This window comes from Galleria mellonella, unplaced genomic scaffold (genome assembly GCF_026898425.1).
Source record: "Galleria mellonella isolate WM207_F2 unplaced genomic scaffold, CSIRO_AGI_GalMel_v1 utg32, whole genome shotgun sequence".
Classification (NCBI taxonomy): Eukaryota; Metazoa; Arthropoda; class Insecta; order Lepidoptera; family Pyralidae; genus Galleria; species Galleria mellonella.
In genome coordinates, this window is record NW_026442075.1 from 7529261 (window position 1) to 7549300 (window position 20040).

Consider the following 20040-nt stretch of genomic DNA (forward strand, 5'->3'; position numbering starts at 1 on the left):
GAATATTATTTTAAGGCATTTTTATATGAAATAACCTATATTCATTTTAATTAATTTTTTTAGTAAAAGTCTTCTTGCTAGACTCTAATCTGTGAATTAAATATCTATGGCGTTCCTCTTTCTGTAACTTTATACTACTTGCATATAGTTTTTTATTGGTAAATTACACGAAACTCACTTTTGATTGGTTTGTTTTACGTCAAATAAAAATATCACCAATGAGCAATGTTTGTAAATGGAAACAAACCATGTGCTAACATGGCGAATTTCTATCGTCCTTCACGAGTCGTTTGTTAAATATTGCGTGGTTGTTATGGAAGTTTCTTTTAACTGGCCTGTATTTATTCTTTTTGACATATTTTCTTTGTTTTATTCTTAAAATTATACATTGTAAAGATGAGTGTCGACGCTTATGGACCAAGTTCTCAAACACTCACGTTTTTGGACACTGAAGAAGCAGATCTTATTGGAGCTGACACACAGGGCTCGGAATTTGAGTTCACCGACTTTACTCTTCCATCTCAAAGCCAGACACAGGCGTCACAACATGAGCATGGTCTGACAACATCCAACCAGGCAAGTTACAACTTACGTGTACTTAAATGGTACACACTTTGTTTGCTTGTTTAACCTTAGTTCAGTTTGATATAACTTTGTCATACGTTGATAATCTTCTTTTAGGTAAATGGCTTGAGTCGTTCCGAGTTGATTTCCAAGGTTTCAAGCGTAACAAATACAATAGCTGAACTACAATTTGAAGAAGAAGATGAAGCTCTATATAGCAGCAAAGAACTGCCTGATCATGCTTGCAAATATTGTGGTATTCATGACCCGGCTACAGTTGTCATGTGTAATATATGCAATAAATGGTGAGTCATAAACACTAATTCTTACAACCAAAGCTTATTTTTATTTAAACTATATAAAAACAAAACTATTGTTAAAAAAATTAGATTTATTGATAATTATCTAAGATACTATATAAGTCAGACTTTTGCTTCTGAGGTCTTCACTGCAAATTCAACCTTTATTTTTATAGACTACGATTTAAAGTTTTCAAAATAAAATATATTTAAATACTAGAAAAATTTGCCATGCATCAACATTGAATATCAGAATTATAGCTTTAATTGCACTTAATTTATTTTAAGTAAAATTTCATAGTTTACCTAAATGATTGTGTTAATTCCCATTGCTTATAAAACATGAAATGTGTAGCATGAAAGTCTAAAAGTTATTATTTAATTGCGCTTCATGCAATAATAATAACAATTACATTTTCCTGATAAATGGCTAAATTCTAATGCAGTATTACTTAAAAACCAGTTCTATGTAAATTAATACTGCACAGTTATACCATATTTTGCTGTTTTTATCTAATTTTCTTGTATTAATTAAGCATATGATTTTGTTATCCATGACTTCAAGCATGAATTAATTATTTACATAAAAAATATCTAGTGTTTGATATCTTTTATATTTTTAGGTTAGAATAAAATATTATGCAACAAATTTATTGAAACATCAAAGTAATATGGAAATATTCAGAATATAAATTAGTTTAAATGTATTGATACTTAATATATGTATATTACATTTTTCAACTCTAGATATTGTATATAGTATTTTTTAAATAATTTTTAAAATCATATTAAGCCCATATAACATGTGTTAAAACTTTGTTCTAGGTTTTGCAATGGCCGTGGTAATACTTCAGGCTCTCATATCATCAACCATCTTGTGAGAGCAAAACACAAAGAAGCAGCTTTGCATCGTGATGGTCCTCTTGGAGAGACACTCTTGGAGTGCTACTCTTGTGGTGCTCGCAATGTGTTTGTCCTCGGTTTCATACCTGCTAAAGCTGATTCTGTTGTTGTACTTCTATGTCGGTAAGCATATATTTAGTATTTATTTTTTTCTACTGAAAGATGATAAGCGATTTCAATCTACTTATAAGCTTAGAAGCCTTGAAAGATGTAAAATTACTTATCATTATACTATAAGAGGAAAAAGTAATAAACTTTAAAAAGCATTACATTTATTAGTCCTCAGAAATGGTAATGCATGACAGATATCACTTATTATATGGTGGAAATCCACTTGTTTGACTATTTGTTTTGAACAACCAAAATGGCAAGGCAATAAATGGCAAATTTAGGCTGAGCAAAGAACAAATTTCAGTGATGATAAATTGTAATAAGTTGAGTTAAAAATACAGTTTGATATAGATAAAGAATATTATGCTTAAAAAATAAACCTTTTAAAATAATAGCAAACAATTTGGTACAGTAAATTTTCTACTAAATAAATTATTGAAAAATAAGAATATGTAATATAATGCTTTTATTAATTACAGTCAACCATGTGCTGCACAGAGCTCTTTGAAAGATATGAACTGGGATCAAGAACAATGGAAACCATTGATATGTAAGTAAGATTTTTTTACTGGTTAACTGTATTCTGTAAATTAGCTGTATAATTATTTTTAATAAATAACAATGGAATTATGATGTCTTACATATTTACTTATACCTGAGTACTAATTATATCTGTATACAAGTCTCATTCAATTTTAACAACATGAATTATTAAATTATCATTGAATACAGTTATCTAAATAACTTAGTAATTTATGGTAATTTAAATACAAGCTTTTTTACATCATCACAAAATATTAAGGTTTGGTTTCAATTTTCCACAGCTGATCGTGCTTTCCTATCATGGCTCGTAAAAGTTCCATCAGAAGCAGAACAAATGAGGGCACGTCAGGTAAGATATAGATTATAAAAGTATATTATCCCAAATAAATTTAAACATAAGTTTTAAAACATACTTTCTATTGAAGGATCTTAACAAAAACATTAAAAAGTAACTAAATTGCATTGATAGCTGATTGATTATCACTTACAATATATCTAACTTTCATAATTTCTACCTATGCATCAAAAACCTAAGTTATTATTTTCTAGGTTTAAAGTCATAGAAGGAGAGGGGTATTTACCCAAAGCACAAAAATAAAATTTAGGCCTCTTGATGGCAAGACGTTTTTTTTTACTAAATATTATATTTGCCTAGAGTCTCAAAATAGCAAATAAAAAGTTATATTGGGTGCTATTTGTCAATATTGCACAAGGAGTAATTACCCCATATATATAATTCTGTTTTAAAGGCTTTATTTACGTCTCTGACCTGAGATAAATAACATAGCAATAACTATATGTTAATAATGTGTTAAAATATTTAGTATTATTATTTACTTATTATTCACCAGAGGGAGACTGTACAAAAGTCGATTGCTTGGGTACCTCTGTCCCCTTCGTGTTTCAACCATGAAGCAGTTGTGTTTGCATGGGATATGGTGTGAATTTACAGGGTACAGAGGAATAACACCTGAGTCCTCAGGAATGGCAACGCATGGGGGGTATCATGGGCAAAACAGTATACTCTGCTATGTCCATGGTACTGCTCATGTCTATAGGCGACGGTTACCACTTTCCATCAGGTGGGCCGTCAGCTTGTTTGCCATTCTAAGTCGTATAAAAAAAAAACTTTATAATATTTCTTGTATTTAACACATTTAAATTGAAAAGGAGAAACAATCTAATAGTAATTTGGTCTGTCATTTCACCCATATCAAGTTACATACATCATCCAATTCACAATGTTTGCAGGTGACACCGCAGCAGATAGGACGTCTTGAAGAGCTCTGGCGTGACAATGTAGATGCTACTTTCCAGGACTTGGAAAAACCTGGTGTTGATGAAGAACCACAGCAAGTTTTACTGAGGTAGTATTTAATACAACCAAAAATTATCTACAAAGTGCCTCTATTCAAATATTACTAAAGGTTACATCTCTGTGAAATTATGTATAGAAAAAACTTTGCGAAATTGAATCTAGTAATTATCTTTTATGCATATATTTCCACAACAAACTTATTTTTCAACGTGACAACATTACTTATTATAACACTGTGTATTATCAGTGATATGTAAAACTAACCATGGTATAGAATATGTAAGGACAGAAATTTGGTAAAAAAAATTAAATAAACAAAAATTTTACCTCTTACTATTTAACAACTGGATACCCTGTGTTATCCATTGGGAGCTCAAAATTTTTTGTTGTTTATCAATCAATGTTGTTTTGTTGGGTAGCAATTTTTATTTTACTGTACTATATTGAAATGATAAAGTTACCATTTTGATTTTTATATCTATACCACTTTTTCTTTATAATAATACTCACATAACTTATCACATTTCATCATTATGGTTCACACCTATTATGTACTGTATTTGAATTCGATAAATTTAAATCCAAGGATAAATATCAACAAATTATTTTATTTTGAATATCTGAAAGTTTATTGGTCTTAATTTTAGATATGAAGATGGTTACCAGTACCAAAATATATTTGGCCCACTGGTTAAATTGGAGGCTGATTATGATAAGCGGCTAAAAGAATCACAAACCCAAGAAGGAATTGAGGTCCGCTGGGATGTAGGTCTTAACAAGAAGACTATTGCTTACTTCACACTTGCTAAAACTGATAGTGATATGAAATTAATGCATGGAGATGAATTGAGATTGAGGTAATGTATTTCCCTTAAATTATAACATACATTATAGAACATTGTGTGGCAACTAATATTTCTTTAAACATATGAATATTTCTAAAAACATATAAATTTAACTGACAGTAATAACCAAATAATGAAGTTAGTGAATCTAAATTTATACGAGTTTTACAAGGTGATTTGAAGCCATCATAATTTTTATTTTATTTTATTATCTTAACCCTGCTTTGCATAATGGTGGAAATTTCCATCGTAATATTGAATGCCCAAAAATTATACAATAAAACAAGTTCACTTTAAGTTGATTGTGTCAGGATCCCTTTTTAATGTCCATTGCAGAAAAAAAACAGCTGTCAAATTTATTTTTTTTAACCATTTTTCCTTTAACTTTGAACATGAATTATATGACCTTGATTTATTTCACTAATAAAAAAAAATAATGTAAAGAAGGGTTAAGTAGTCTGGTATCCAAGAAAACAGATATATTTTTAGTATAGAGGACATTATTTACCTGATATCTATCTGATAGCATGTATGATATCTTTAGAAATATTAAGTATACTTATTAATCGATTAATTTAAATATTTTAGATATGTTGGTGAACTGCACAAGGCATGGGCTGGTGTTGGCCACGTGATCAAAGTGCCTGACAACTATGGCGACGATGTGGGCCTTGAGTTAAAGAGTGGTGCTGGCGCTCCTCTCGACTGCACTTCTAATTTCGTTGTTGATTTTATATGGAAGAGCACTTCTTTCGACAGGTTTCTTTATTTTTATTCTTTATTATCTACTAGCAATCCACCCTGGCTTCACACTAGGGCAATATTTGTATGTGTAACTTTTAAACTGTTGAACACATTTTAGTGGGGCTAATTTTTTACATGTGTGAAAGTACTGCACTAATATTCTCTAAAATATTAAAATAAAAAGCCTATTTAACAATTTGATCTACACACGTTTATACACTTAAGGATAATATACTTTTCTAACTGAAGTTTTCTAAGTAAAAGAATTTTCAAAATCAGATCAGTAGTACTGGAGATTACATCCGAACTTACAAATTTATCTCTTTACAATATTAGTGTAGATATATATTTAACAAGACCCAGATAATTATGAACAAATACAAAATGATAGCTCAATGTTTCTGAAATTAGAGATAGATAACAACAATTATTGGAGACAATATAATTGAGAGTGATAAACACACTAATGATCTATATATACATATATATACATACCACATTGCAGATATCTGTTTATATATATATATATATATATATATATATATATATATATATATATATATATATATATATATATATATATATATATATATATATATATATATATATATATATATATATTGTAATAATAATAATACTCTTTTTTACCTATTAATTTTGTTGTCAAACAAAATGTATAAAAAATAATATATGGAAGATGTTTCCAATAATGTTTTGCAAAGATGTGTTTTATTCCCTTACATTTTATATTTCAGAATGCAATTGGCTCTACGAAAGTTCGCTGTTGATGATTCATCAGTATCCGGCTATATATATCGCCGTTTATTAGGTCATGAAGTAGAGGAAGTTTTGTTTCGCGTCCATCTGCCGAAACACTTCAGTGCACCGAATTTACCTGATCTCAATAGATCACAGGTACTATTTTCGTTTATTTTTATTCCTATTGTATACATATATAAAACCATTAATTATTAGATTGTTGTTTTCATGCTCGTTCTAATTTCAGGTATATGCAGTAAAACACGCTTTACAGCGTCCCTTGTCCTTGATTCAAGGACCGCCAGGAACAGGTAAAACTGTAACATCAGCGACAATCGTCTATCAATTAGTAAGGCAGAATGGCGGACCTGTCTTGGTCTGCGCACCATCTAATACTGCTGTTGACCAACTTACTGAAAAGATACATAGAACTGGATTGAAAGTTGTAAGATTATGTGCAAAATCAAGAGAAGCTATGGAATCATCTGTATCATTTTTAGCGCTACATGAACAAGCTCGCGCACTTGGATCTGTTGATAGCGAGTTACGTAAGTTGACTAGACTCAAGGAAGAAGCTGGTGAATTATCAGCTGCTGATGAAAGAAGATACCGCGCATTACGTCGCGCTGCTGAAAGACGTCTTTTAGATGCTGCAGATGTAGTGTGTACTACTTGCGTTGGTGCTGGAGACCCAAGAGTTGCTCGCATGCGTTTCCAATCTATACTTATTGATGAGGGCATGCAATCTACAGAGCCCGAATGCATGGTACCAGTCGTACTGGGAGCCAGGCAACTGATCCTCGTAGGAGATCATTGTCAGCTAGGACCCGTTGTCATGTGCAAAAAAGCTGCTAAAGCAGGCCTTAGTCAGAGTCTTTTTGAACGGTTAGTTGTGTTAGGTATCCGTCCTTTCCGTCTAGAAGTACAATACCGTATGCACCCAGAACTCTCTCGTTTCCCATCCGATTTCTTTTATGAGGGTTCCTTACAAAATGGGGTTAGCGCTGAAGAGCGTCGCCTGCACAAGATCGATTTTCCTTGGCCGAGACCAGACCGTCCAATGTTCTTCTACGTAACTCAAGGTCAAGAAGAAATTGCCGGATCAGGAACATCTTACTTAAATAGAACTGAGGCGGCTAATGTTGAAAAACTTACAACTCGTTTTTTGAAGGCTGGAGTGCGTCCTGAACAAATTGGTATTATTACTCCCTATGAAGGTCAACGATCTTACCTCGTGCAGCATATGCAATATCAGGGTAGTTTGCACGCGAAATTGTATCAGGAAATAGAAGTTGCTAGCGTAGACGCTTTTCAAGGCAGAGAAAAAGACATAATTATTATGTCATGCGTACGCTCCAACGAACATCAGGGAATCGGCTTTTTAAGCGATCCACGTCGTCTTAACGTCGCACTGACGCGTGCAAAATATGGTCTTATCGTCGTCGGAAATCCTAAAGTACTGAGTAAACAACCACTGTGGAATCACCTCCTGGCATTTTACAAGGAACGACGCGTGTTAACAGAGGGGCCACTATCAAACTTGAAAGAGTCTGCTATCCAATTTGCGAAGCCCAAAAAATTGGTAAATGCCCAAAATCCGGGGTCGCACTTTATGTCGACATCAATGTTCGACGCCCGCGAAGCCATGGTTCCCGGCTCGGTATACGACCGCGCTCGTCCGCTGCGTGATCCATTGGCATACGTGGGGCCGGAGCGGGCCGCAATGCTTCACGCTCCCGTACCGCCCGCGGCCTTCTCGGCCCACCGACCTTTACAACGCCTACCTATAGGCGCCAACCAGCGTAGCGGTAGGAAACGGCCGCCGCGTCTGTCACAAGAACCTCTGTCACAACAACCACCATTGTCGCTATCACAAGGCGCCTCTCAGCCGGACTTCAGCCAGGAGTCGACGGCTCCGGACTGCCCGTCGCAGCCCGACGGCCTGCTGTCGCAGGACTCCACGTACCAGGGCGGATTCCGAGCGCGCTGCAGCCAGTATTGAGAGCGCCGGCCGGACCGCCGCGGGGCCGCACCAGCCGACCGCACTCCTCAGGGGTGGCAGCAGACATGGTTTTGACGAGATACGCCGATGCGCATCGTACGCCTGACCGAAGACGAACCAAATTTGGGTGTAGCAGCAGATAGAGGATCCTGTATTCCACGTCTCGTTAGCAGGGGATTCTTCAGCTTGCGCCGGCGGCGGAATCCGACCGTGACGATAACTACGTCTTCGGCCATTGACCATAATGAGTGTAAACTCGAAACTTAGAAAATGTGTCATGGCAACCTGTTACCATGCGCGGAACGCATTTACGCACCGAGTACCGGTGGGTAAAGTAAATTCATTGTTACATTACAGGGATAGAAAATTACGTAGCACATCAAAAATGCAGCATAACTCAGTGAGTTAAAATTCCTCAATTGAATGAAATTATATTTTCTAAAACATTACTCCAAGGACTTCCATAACTGCACAAACATCAACATTTTACATGTACTTGTAAACATCACAGGTTAATTTGTTTTATGGATTTAAAAATGAATAAACAAGCCTTTTCCTGTTTAAAACATCCATTATTTTCTTGTTAGAAGGTATTTTAAAAGTATTTATTGTATTATTTACAATACAGAGAAACTATTGACATCCCTTTATTGCAATAGACCTGACTCAAGGCCTGCATGTTCATTTTTACGTCTAAATTAATATAAAGTGCTACCTAGAATCAAATGAGACTAAATATTTAACCATCTCCATTCGCCTTTGAAATCATAATTTCTTTAATTTTACTTTGACATAAAGGTAAACTAAGTGTATTAGTAAATATTTTGTTTATTAGGCGATATCTATGTAATATTATGTATATTATACATTATACACTTCATCATTTCTTTTCATTAAAGGGAGGTTCACAACATCTTCATTAATATCATTATGGTATCAAAAAGTGTCAGATCTAAAGTTGTAGACAAAAAATAAGGCTACTTATTGTTTTTCCTTCCTACAAAGTGGCACCTCTGATTAGTACATCGAATTTTATATAACGATTTTTATAAATTTCAACATACATGTATTACCCATTGAGCCTGCAAGAATAACTAATAAGTCCAACAGCAATTTGCATTTTAAATTTGAGGATAATTATGAGTTTCAATATAATATAATGTTATAATTTACAATGTACTTGTTACATTTAGGATATGATTTAAAATTAATGTCCTTTAAAACTGATCAATATGTCACATTTTACAGTGAACAGACGTTAATGAATATAAGTTCAGATTTTATTTATGATTTCCAAAATGTACGATTTTCTAATTCGTTGATTCTGATTTGGAATCGAAAAGTTACCATGAACATGTTCATCGAAACAACCTAATAGATGTGTAAATTCCACCTATTAGCATGTCTATATTTAACATTACAATGAATGAGTACATTAATTTTGGTTGAGCACTCGTAACTATATGACTAGTTACGAATATACATCATTTCATTATAATCTATACTAGTATCCCCGCGACTTTATCCGGTTTAGCGGAACAGTTACTTATTTATTTAGGTACTAGGGTAAAAGTAGCCCATGCTACGTAGCATAAGCTAAATACTAATATAAATACTTACCAATTTTTTTTCATACATACGGCTCACAGTAAACAGTTACCGTAGCCTATGAACACCTGCAATACCAGGAGCATTACGCGCGCGTTGCCGATCTCGAATAAACCCCTTTTTTTTAACTCCATGCTGTAGTATCATGGGTAGTAAAACCTCAATAGGGAGCTCATTCTATAATCTGAGCGTTCTTGGGAGAACCGCGCTGTCGCGACCATCTAGGCTCTAAGCTATAAGGGTGAATTCCTCGTCATTGAGACGAGGTGTACGATGGTAGAAAATAGCTGTGGGCATTATGTTAAACATTTCCTCTGAGCACAATCCATTGTATAACAGATAGAAAACGCAGTGAGGTAAAATCTCTCGAAAGTCTTAAGGCTTCGTATTCATTTAATTTCATGCTGGATCATTTAATTATTAATTAAAGTGTCAAGTGCTAATAACAAACTTACCTACTTGTAAATTAGCATAAAAATTATTATCTATGTAATCCTATTTTAACGCTAGAACGTAACGGAGGATATGTTTAAGATTAGTAATGATTCAATTTAGAAGTGACAAACAAGCTCACCCCTATTCGTACCATCTTAAAAACGCTCACAAGGCATGTTTTCAATAAACATGCAAAGTGGTATCTTCATATGATACACCAGTTGGAGATCGGTTTCCAACAGATGCAACGCCGGCGCTCTTTTAAGGTTTATATATTGATTTACACAAGATTTTTTTTATACGAGCACTGGACATAGTATCTACAGCGCCGACGCCAGCTTGATGTGATAACGATGAGTATTTGGAACATTTGGTAAATTTAATTTTAGAATGTCCTTTTATTGAATTCTCTCACTTTTGACCTACCTCTAGCCCTCTTTTTATTTTCTTTTCTCAAAGCAGCTGTTTTACTGTTTTACTTTGGTGCTTATTATCACTTTCCTCCAGCTGGACAGTCTGTTTGTCATTCTATATTGCATATACACTTGTTACTTCGATAAAAAAGATATGCCAAGATGGTTTACTAATTGTGGCAAATATTGAAAACCAGGTTATAATTCACAAATACATGGAAAAATAAATCATTGAATGATTATGTCAGAGTCCTATGCTATTGCTGTAATTTATTCGTTCGTGAAAATTATTGACTATAGCTTCATAGTCAGTGATTTTATATGTTCATTGGCTCTTTATTTCTCTAATAAAAGAAACAAAATTTACTTTTGTCGTTCGCCAGTGCAACCATTTAGTCTATATTTTGTTCTATATAGATAGATGGATAGATTTATGAAATGATATCCTTTGTGTTATAGTTATAACACGAAATTTATTTAATAAACACGATGGAGTTTGAGACCGAAATTAAAACAATTGAATGTCGATTAATATTGAATGGACGAACCGAAGCCATATGCTTCCAAAGTAATTTTAAAAAGAGGTGCCCGCCTTGTATTTATGTATTGTCCCAACAAAGATTAGTTAAGTACATTTCTCCTTTTTGCGATGAAACGATAAACAATTCTGGGAAAGAAAGATTAATAAATTCATATTAGTTTATACAGTTAAAAAATTGTTTTAACAGTACGAATGTGAACTACAATTTTTATTTCATATATTTGATGCCAATAATAAAAGAAAGCGTGTCAAACAACTCATGATTGTCCTATTAAAAAGCAATTTAAGTTTTTAATAATGAAACTAATATCGACAAGAGAAAATTTTCCCTGTTAATTTATAAGTTCACAAATAATGAAAAAATATATTGTTAAATATTTATTTGAGGCATTATATACATGTATTGACTTAACAATAACAATATCTTCATACTGTCGCTTCGTTGTTATTTTGAAATGTCATTTTTATTTTATATTTTTGTGAAGGAAAATCAATAAAAAACTGTCTTATAACTTTTCGTTTTATTATAAAATAACATGATTATGATTAATAAAATATAGAAGACTTATATAACATCATAATATCTGAATACAAAATTTAATGTCAGTTACAATTTCAATAGTAAATAAAATCTAATTGCAAAAGTACAAAAAACCACTGGCCCCTTGCCTTACCACACAAGTTGGCTAAAAAGATCAAAACTCGAGTGATTTAATCTGCTTTAATTTTACTACAACATTCCAAAGTATCTCGCTAATGACTACCTGCTTAACTACAACTTATAAGAATGAGCTTATCATTTGATCAAACATTGGCTTAGCAACTGTTTTTAATTATCAAGTATATCATTACTCCTATGGCAGAATAAAATTTGCATATTACCTTGAGCAAGCAAATAAAACCCTTAGCTGAATAATATATAAGGTCATTCTATTTTTGTTAGCTTCAATTTCATGCACAATTAGGTACTTTTATCGCTTCTTAAAATGGTTTTCATCTGTTATATCAAATCGCGATTTGATATAACAAATAAGTCATTAAACTGTTATTCCAATCGTAATATTATATTAAACATATACCAAAATATTAGCACCGTATTAAATATAATAATATACTAAAATAAAAATGGTAAGGCAAGCCACAATCACCCTTGTGCTTTTCATTACAAGTACAATATAAAGTGTTTATAGCTTAAATCAAAATATATATCTGGTACATGTTAATAAAGCTTCAAAGTAATTATTGAGGTAGAGGCGGAGGTTGTACGGCAGCGTAAGTTGGGTAATAAGGAGCAAAATTATTAGGCCCAGTTATCTGGGTGTGGTTATTATCGCCTCTGTCCTGGATAGTCCTTGCCATGTATTGAGATTCTTTATATACTGGTTCCGCTGTAAGGAAACAAAATATAGATCCATGTTGTTGAAAATTCACAAAGTTAGCAAAAAGTTATACAACTTCTAATAATTTATGATCACTGTAGTCTATGGACGCCTGCAACACCAAGAACTTCACGTGTGTATTCAACATATCCATTCTTAAATAGCTAATATAATAATAATTTATGTTATGTTTTACGTTAGTATGACAGGTGTGGCCTTTATTAATTGTTACGGCATTCATGAAGAACACATTCTTCATTTTCTATGTATGCTTTTTTGAATTCGCACGAACTAGAGACTACAGTATGAAGTTCTTCAAATTGGATGTATTTGTTTCTTCAAAGTGGGCAACGCACAGGTGACATCCCTAGAGTTGGAACTACATAATAAGCTACAATAACCATTTACCATCAAACGGGATATAAGCTTACTTGCCACCTTCGTAGTATAAGAAAACTTTTACTGTGAAGGCCTTGATAGTAGTCTACATACCAAAGAAAGCAAAGGAGGTGCTTCGTGAGTTCGCACCTCCTTTTTTTCGCACGTATGTTAATTAATACAACAACCATACGTAATATACGAATTGGAATTGATAAAATTTTGAAATTGAAACGAAATTGAATTGACTTATTACACAAGTAACAAATCTAATAAGTAATTACTAGCTGAGAGCGTTTATAATTTTTAAAAACTTCGCTGGTAATGCCACTTGTAAATTTTATATTAGGTCCTTACATATTAAATTAGCTTTTTGTCGTACTGACCACTCTGATCTAAATTATCTCCTCTTTAGTTATGAATTCCAAATTCAAATTTATAAATTCATTTAGCTGATACATTTGAGTTTTGAAAACAGTTATTCATTTGTTTTTTTTTTCCTCATTATTTTTTTCTTTGGCGTCGCCTATTACCGCACAATGGAAAACATGAAATATCGGTATATTTACGAGTATGAGTTCTACCGTGGCACCAGTGCTACAGAAACAGCTCGAAGGATTGATGATGTTAACGGAGCTAGTAGTGCTAAAGAAAGCACGGTACGTTTTTGGTTTTAAAGTTTTCGTTTTGGAAATTTCGACCTTCAAAACCAACCCCGTGGATGGCCGGAAACCAAAGTAGAAAATAAAGAAGAAAAGGTATTGTGGAATCGGATTCATCACAAAGCACTTCAGAGATAGCTGCAGGCTTCGAGGTAAGTGATAAAACTGTATTAATTCATTTGAAGCAAATCTGGAAAGTAAAAAAAAAACTTGAACGATGGGTACCTCATGGAATATTACTTGTGATGAAAAGTGGATACTGTACCCTGTACCCCGTAGTACTGTGTACCCTGGAGACCCAGCCAAATCCTGCCCTAAACTAAAATTGACTCAGAAAAAGTTACTTGTGAGTGTTTGATAGTCCATCAAAGCGCCGGTGTCGTTCACTACAGCTTTCTAAAATGACCAGATTTTACGATTACGGCAGATATCTATTGTTAGCAACTGCAGACCATGAAGGAAAAACTAGCTGCTTAACAACCGAGATTGGTTAATCGCTTTAGAGCACTGCTGCCTCACGACATCGCAAGACCACATACTGTACAATAAACAACCACTAAGTTAGATGAGATGATGAAATGTTTGCGACATTCACCGTATTCCCCGAACCTTGTTCCAACAGATTACCACTTTTTTCCGGAATTTGGACAACTTCTTACAAGGAATAAAATTCAACTCCGATTCGACAGTCCAAACCGCCTTTTAAAGACTTTATTGATTCTCGTCCCCATGATTTTTAATAAAGGGATCAATGAACTACCTATGAGTTGGCAAAAGTGTATAGATAACAACGGTGTATACTTTGATTAATTAATTATATTTTACAAAAAAAAACTCACTTTATATTCCTCCCGTACAAAACACCAATTTCATATGTAAGGACCTAATATTTACTGTTACTTTTACTACTGATTTCACTGTATACCGTACAAGAAAAATGTTACAGCAACATACCACGAAGTTTCGACTTATAAGATTACAGCAGAGTGACAGCAAATAAATTGTCATTTAAAAACGCACTTCCTCTAAATTGACAAGAACGAAAGAAAGTCGTTCTTAGCCAAACAGCCAATTTAATGGTCTTCGCTGCCACTCCATGGATAGCAACCCAATATACGAATATAAAGTCTGTTGTAAATCAATACTCACTAAGTGTGGGATAGAGAGTTTGATAAGGCGGCTGTGCCGGTGCTGTCCCCGGCACTACCCACCCTCCAGGTGTTGGTTCGCCACTAGGTGCTGATGGCGCCTATAAATGAAAGCTCAAATTATTTTATAAGCACTATTAATATTATATAGACTTACACAATAGAATGACTTACTGGAAAGGCAAATGCCTTAAAATATTAATCTCAATTTCGTATATAATTTTATATATGTGTAAGAATATTTGTTATTTATATATATTTATTTGTTTATATATGTAATTTTAGTATGTATATATATCAATAATTACTAGTACCGCCATCGAGTATTCTGACAGTTCCCTATGGTTGGCTGGGGGAAAATGCTTTTAGCATTAAGTCCGACATATACACATATATGTACTAATTAATAAATAAATATTAAGACATTAACCGTGAATTAGGATGATAATTGAATAAATTACACTACAATATGAACATATAGTGTTTATATAAAAATAAAAAAAATATAAAATAAAATTCCACTAGAATTGTTATTAATAATTACAACAATATTAAAATAACAATTTATTTTTCTATACTATACTAATAGGACACTCATACTCGACATTACGTCTCAAGCTTTAAGATTAAGGAATAGCCACAAATTTGACAACTTTGCAACAGCCATCTCTATGGAAAGACTACCATACTATTAACATATAAATAATATACTACTATTTGTATATTAGCCAAACTTAAAAGAAAACAAAAAAAGAAAATAATTCTATAATTCGATCGTGCAACAAAGAACTTCTACTAATGTAAATCATATACTCATTTTCCGCGAGACTTACATTTCATTTCAACACAGTAATAGGTAAAACTACTTACAGTGGGTTGAGCAGGTTGACCCGGTCCCACGGGTAGCACAGCAGGCTGGCTTGGAGAGTACTGGCCGGTGGGTTGCGTCGGCGTTGGTGTAGTTTGACGCGCTAACCCTACTAGTGGCACGGTACCAATGGTCACATATTTCTTATCTTTCATATTCATATGCATACCAGACACGACACATTCCACCTGGGTAATAACAAGTATATAAAATTAGTATTAATACAATTAGTTGTTTAGGAATCAACAATAGTACTCATAATTTTCTCATAATACTATTGTATCACAAAGCCCCCCCCTCCTCGATAATTTTTTCTAAGCTAAAAGCACAAAACGGATCAAGCGTTTTAATATTACTTATTACAGTTTCTTTTAAATATAACATAAAGTTGTTTTTTTATGTCACCATAATAAAAATAATTTTTATTTTTTATATGAGAAAGATGAAAATTATACCTTGAAATCGTAATCTAAATCAATGATGTTGCAGTTCACCAAATTTGATGGAGGTATAGGTGGAATTTCAAGTTGCAAATTCCAATTCTTAGTCGTCCCAGCTGGTGCGGGACCTTCCTGAATAGTTACTATAACATCCTTTGTTTTTTTGGTTGCTGTAGATGGTGACGTGGCTCTGTATGTAACAACCTGCAAAACACTTAGATTTTAATTACAAAAGAAATCCTTTTATCTATTCCTAGCTAGCTAGCAAATAGACGAAGTAATGGAATAGGAGTAAGGAATAGAATTTATTTCAATTGCTATGAATCTCAACAGTTTTCTTTTTGGTAAAAAGTTTTAAGGAAAGATTAATAAATCTTAGGGAACAAAAAACAAATAGGTGATTACAAAGATGGATTGAATAGAATTGCTATCACAAAATTGCTCGCACCATATAAATAGGCCTTAAATGGCACAATTAAAATCAACTTTCACTACGATTAAAAGAAAGCTTTAAAAGTATACCAACATACAAAGTAGAACATTCAGATACAATATAATATAAGCTATTAAAATATATTAATTCGTACCTTTCTCAAAAATATTTTGACAAGATGTACTTGAACATTACTCTTGTTTTCGACATCAACCCGTATAGGTATCACTTGCCCTGGACAATATCCTGTAACCGGAGCTTGTACATCAAGGGACAAAGGGGCAGAAGCACAGCAAAAGCAACAAAATGTCTTTTCCAATTGTATATGTATTGGTTCCTGGTTGCACAAAAAAGAAAAAATATATTTTAAAATACTATATTAATACCTATATTAATATAAAAAAGCAGAAGTTTGTTTGTTTGACGCGCTAATCTCTAAAGCTACTAGTTGGATTCGAAAAATTCGTTTTACATTTGACAGCTCATTTCTTGAGGTTATTCAACATCATGACATGATTATGAGCAAAGTTGCGGGACACAACTATTTTAAATATATCAATAAACAAAAAATTTAAATATTCGTGCTTCACTGTTCGTATGTAAAAGCATAAAAATAATAAATCTATATAACAAATATTTTTTCAAAGAAAGAAAAAGAAATATAATTTTTATATCATTTAGATAAATTATTAATGAAGAACCAATTTTTATGAAATCCTGAATAACTGGTTAATCATAAATGTGTGAAAAATCATATCCACATCAAATCAATATGACAATTCCCATTAATCTGTGACTGAGACCTTATCCCATTATTTAAGTTTTTACGTAGTCCATAAAACATGTTTGTCATCATATTGTATAATAATTTTTCAACATTCATTGTATAACAAGTAATTGTAATGTTAAGATATATTATTTATTTCACATACATAATCATTTTTTTTTCTGATAGTAAACATTAATACCTTCTAAACTAGCTAATTATAAATTTCATAATCATCATAATGACAGTTCGCACCGCACGGCGGTCAGACCAGAACTGAAGCATTGTTAGGGACATAAGGAAGGGGTCCTGCTTTATTACCTTCTAAACTAGCTAATTATAAATTTCATAATCATCATAATGACCTTTATTAACATACTATTAAAATAATTGTGTTAACTTACATTAACCATTTAAATAACGCAAATATATAATACTTAATTTATATACCTACTAACTAAACAAGAATGAACAAAGAATTTTTACCTTTTAGATAGTTTTAAATAAGCATTATTTATTACCAAGATCTACATTATTAAATTTCAAAACAAACAATTTTAGACACTTTTGTATGACTGATTATATAAAAAGTAATTTTCTACTACTTTAAACTGCCTCAAAATTCAAAATGATTGCTTTGAAATATGTGTTAATATAAAATCTATATTTACATTGCACATAAAATATGTTTTTCTATATTTAGTATAATTAGTACAGAAAATTACTGTCTTCTTCTCTCTATTGAAATTAAAAAGGTTTTATTATAGTATTTTTTTTTAATTCATTTTTCAATAAAGACTAAGCTTAAACATACCAGTCTAATATACATTTATTTTCATAAGCAAAATAAGCATCTTAAATTTTATTTTACATATACATATTTATAATATTGTAATATTATAGCAAACTATCCCATATTTCATGGGACACCTATATTTCTTACAAAAATCCATGCAATTCAATTTGAAAATCTGACTGATCTCAATAACAAATGCAAGCCAAATTTAATTAAAATTAAATTATGTTATTAATAAAATTAAATAAACCAAATTTAACTACTATTATGTTTCTAACGAAAAAACCAAAAGATGTTGCATATAAGTAATTTTGAATTTACTGCCATTGCCAATAGCATTATAAATTTACTGATTGCATCATTTGATATAGCTTTCTTTCACCATTACTTTCATATACATTTCATTCACACACTTCTTTCCATTTGCCTTCTTTTGCAAAATGACACAATACTTTTTTTAAAAACACAGGGGGCAAACACCAAACCCACAACACCAACAGCATTGCAGGTGTGCTGCTGGTCTTTTAAAAAGGAATATCTTGTACAAATAGTATCAATGACAATGTATACTTAGTATTATATGCCTACCATTATTCATGTATTAGTTAGGGTGACCTAGTAACTTGTGACACAAGTTCTTTGGATACCTAGTACAAGTGCCAGTTCACCACAAAATTGGATTGTTTTATAACTTAAAGATTTTTGTTATTATGTGAAACATTGAGGAGAAAACAAACAATATTATTATTTATTCAATTAAGTATTATAGAACCAACTTCATTTTTTTTACTTTTTATTAAAAAAGCTATAATTACATTGGATACTAAAATATAATCTGTCTGTCATCCACATTGCACTATAATGTTCCCACCTATAATAATAATTATTTTATTCATTAAAATTTATAACTATTTACTCATGTAAATAAGCTTTTAATACTTACTCTATAAGATGGATTGAGATTTAGATCAAGTGCATTAATAACTGTGAAGGCCATTTTTGTTTCCTGGTCAAATTTCCAAGGCCTGTCTAAAGTTACTTTCACTGTGTACCTGATATATCCAAATTCACCTTCAAATGATGAAGGTAACACAGGAGGCAGTGTACAGGTAAAGTTGTATACTTGCTTGCCAGATGGAATTTCTATCTCATTACCTGAACATAAATATATAACTCATTAAATATTGAAAAAAATTAAATATATTTTGCTTCTACTAAAATACTGTAAAGCCTACTACTATAATCATCCCAGATAAAATTATTATTAGTATTTTTTTTACCAATGTTTACATTATCAATTCTGCAAAAATTGTAAATCCAATCCTTAAGTGACCATAAAAGTTGATAGAACTAAAATATGATGATGATAGTGACAAATAACTAAAATATGATCTCAGTTACATAAAAAACGGTATATATAATGATGGATGATGTCATTCACCCATTATTCATACAGCACTTATTTACAATGATTTTTTATACTAACCAGTATTGCTGCCAAGTAAATAGTATGAAATTTGAAAATATTCTTCATTCCCTGTGTGCATTGTATCTGTAGATTCAGTTTTGCCTTGATCATTTTCTTGTTGCTTACTCTCATACCACTCAGTATGTGCTTCGCCTTTAAATTTTACATGTATACCTTAAACGAAAATTCAATATATATACATATATATATTCTTAATATTTTGCAATACTTAAATACTTGCTACCTTCTTGAATGAAAATAACTTGAACAATACACCTACCTCTGACTTTTTTTGGACTATCAAATACGTATTCAATTCTACCATTAATAGTTTGGCCGGCGTAATAAGTATTGAGTTGGTTATCTAAATAGATATTTGCTTCTTTGATGCCCATTTTGAACAAGCACCAATCAATTTAAAATTCAAAATTCAGTTTTACGTTCTCGTAGGTAAATAGCGCGAATTGAAATTTTATAATATAACACAGATTTTTATAATAATATTATTAAAACGATAAGTCTGTCAAGAAATCACTAAGTGTCACAGAGTAACGACTAACTACCTACGTTAAGAAAATAAATGAATGTCCATTCCATAGTCATAGTAGTGTAGTGTG

General features: G+C 32.2%; 2 protein-coding genes across 2 annotated transcripts; one reads left to right on the forward strand and one right to left on the reverse strand.

Moving 5' to 3' along the window:
- Positions 1-217: 217 nt before the first annotated feature.
- LOC113510716 (regulator of nonsense transcripts 1) lies at positions 218-11597 on the forward strand. Its single transcript, XM_026894224.3, has 10 exons — positions 218-576; positions 682-869; positions 1689-1889; positions 2357-2427; positions 2702-2769; positions 3672-3787; positions 4386-4595; positions 5172-5342; positions 6083-6242; positions 6334-11597. Exons 1-10 carry the CDS (start codon positions 397-399, stop codon positions 8086-8088), a joined length of 3120 nt encoding a protein of 1039 aa, XP_026750025.2. The 5' UTR covers positions 218-396; the 3' UTR covers positions 8089-11597.
- Positions 11592-19974, reverse strand: LOC113510717 (arrestin domain-containing protein 17). Its single transcript, XM_026894225.3, has 8 exons — positions 19704-19974; positions 19442-19597; positions 18899-19110; positions 16548-16730; positions 15976-16164; positions 15523-15708; positions 14654-14753; positions 11592-12473 (listed from the first exon to the last, which is right to left on the reverse strand). Exons 1-8 carry the CDS (start codon positions 19816-19818, stop codon positions 12325-12327), a joined length of 1290 nt encoding a protein of 429 aa, XP_026750026.1. The 5' UTR covers positions 19819-19974; the 3' UTR covers positions 11592-12324.
- Positions 19975-20040: the final 66 nt, after the last annotated feature.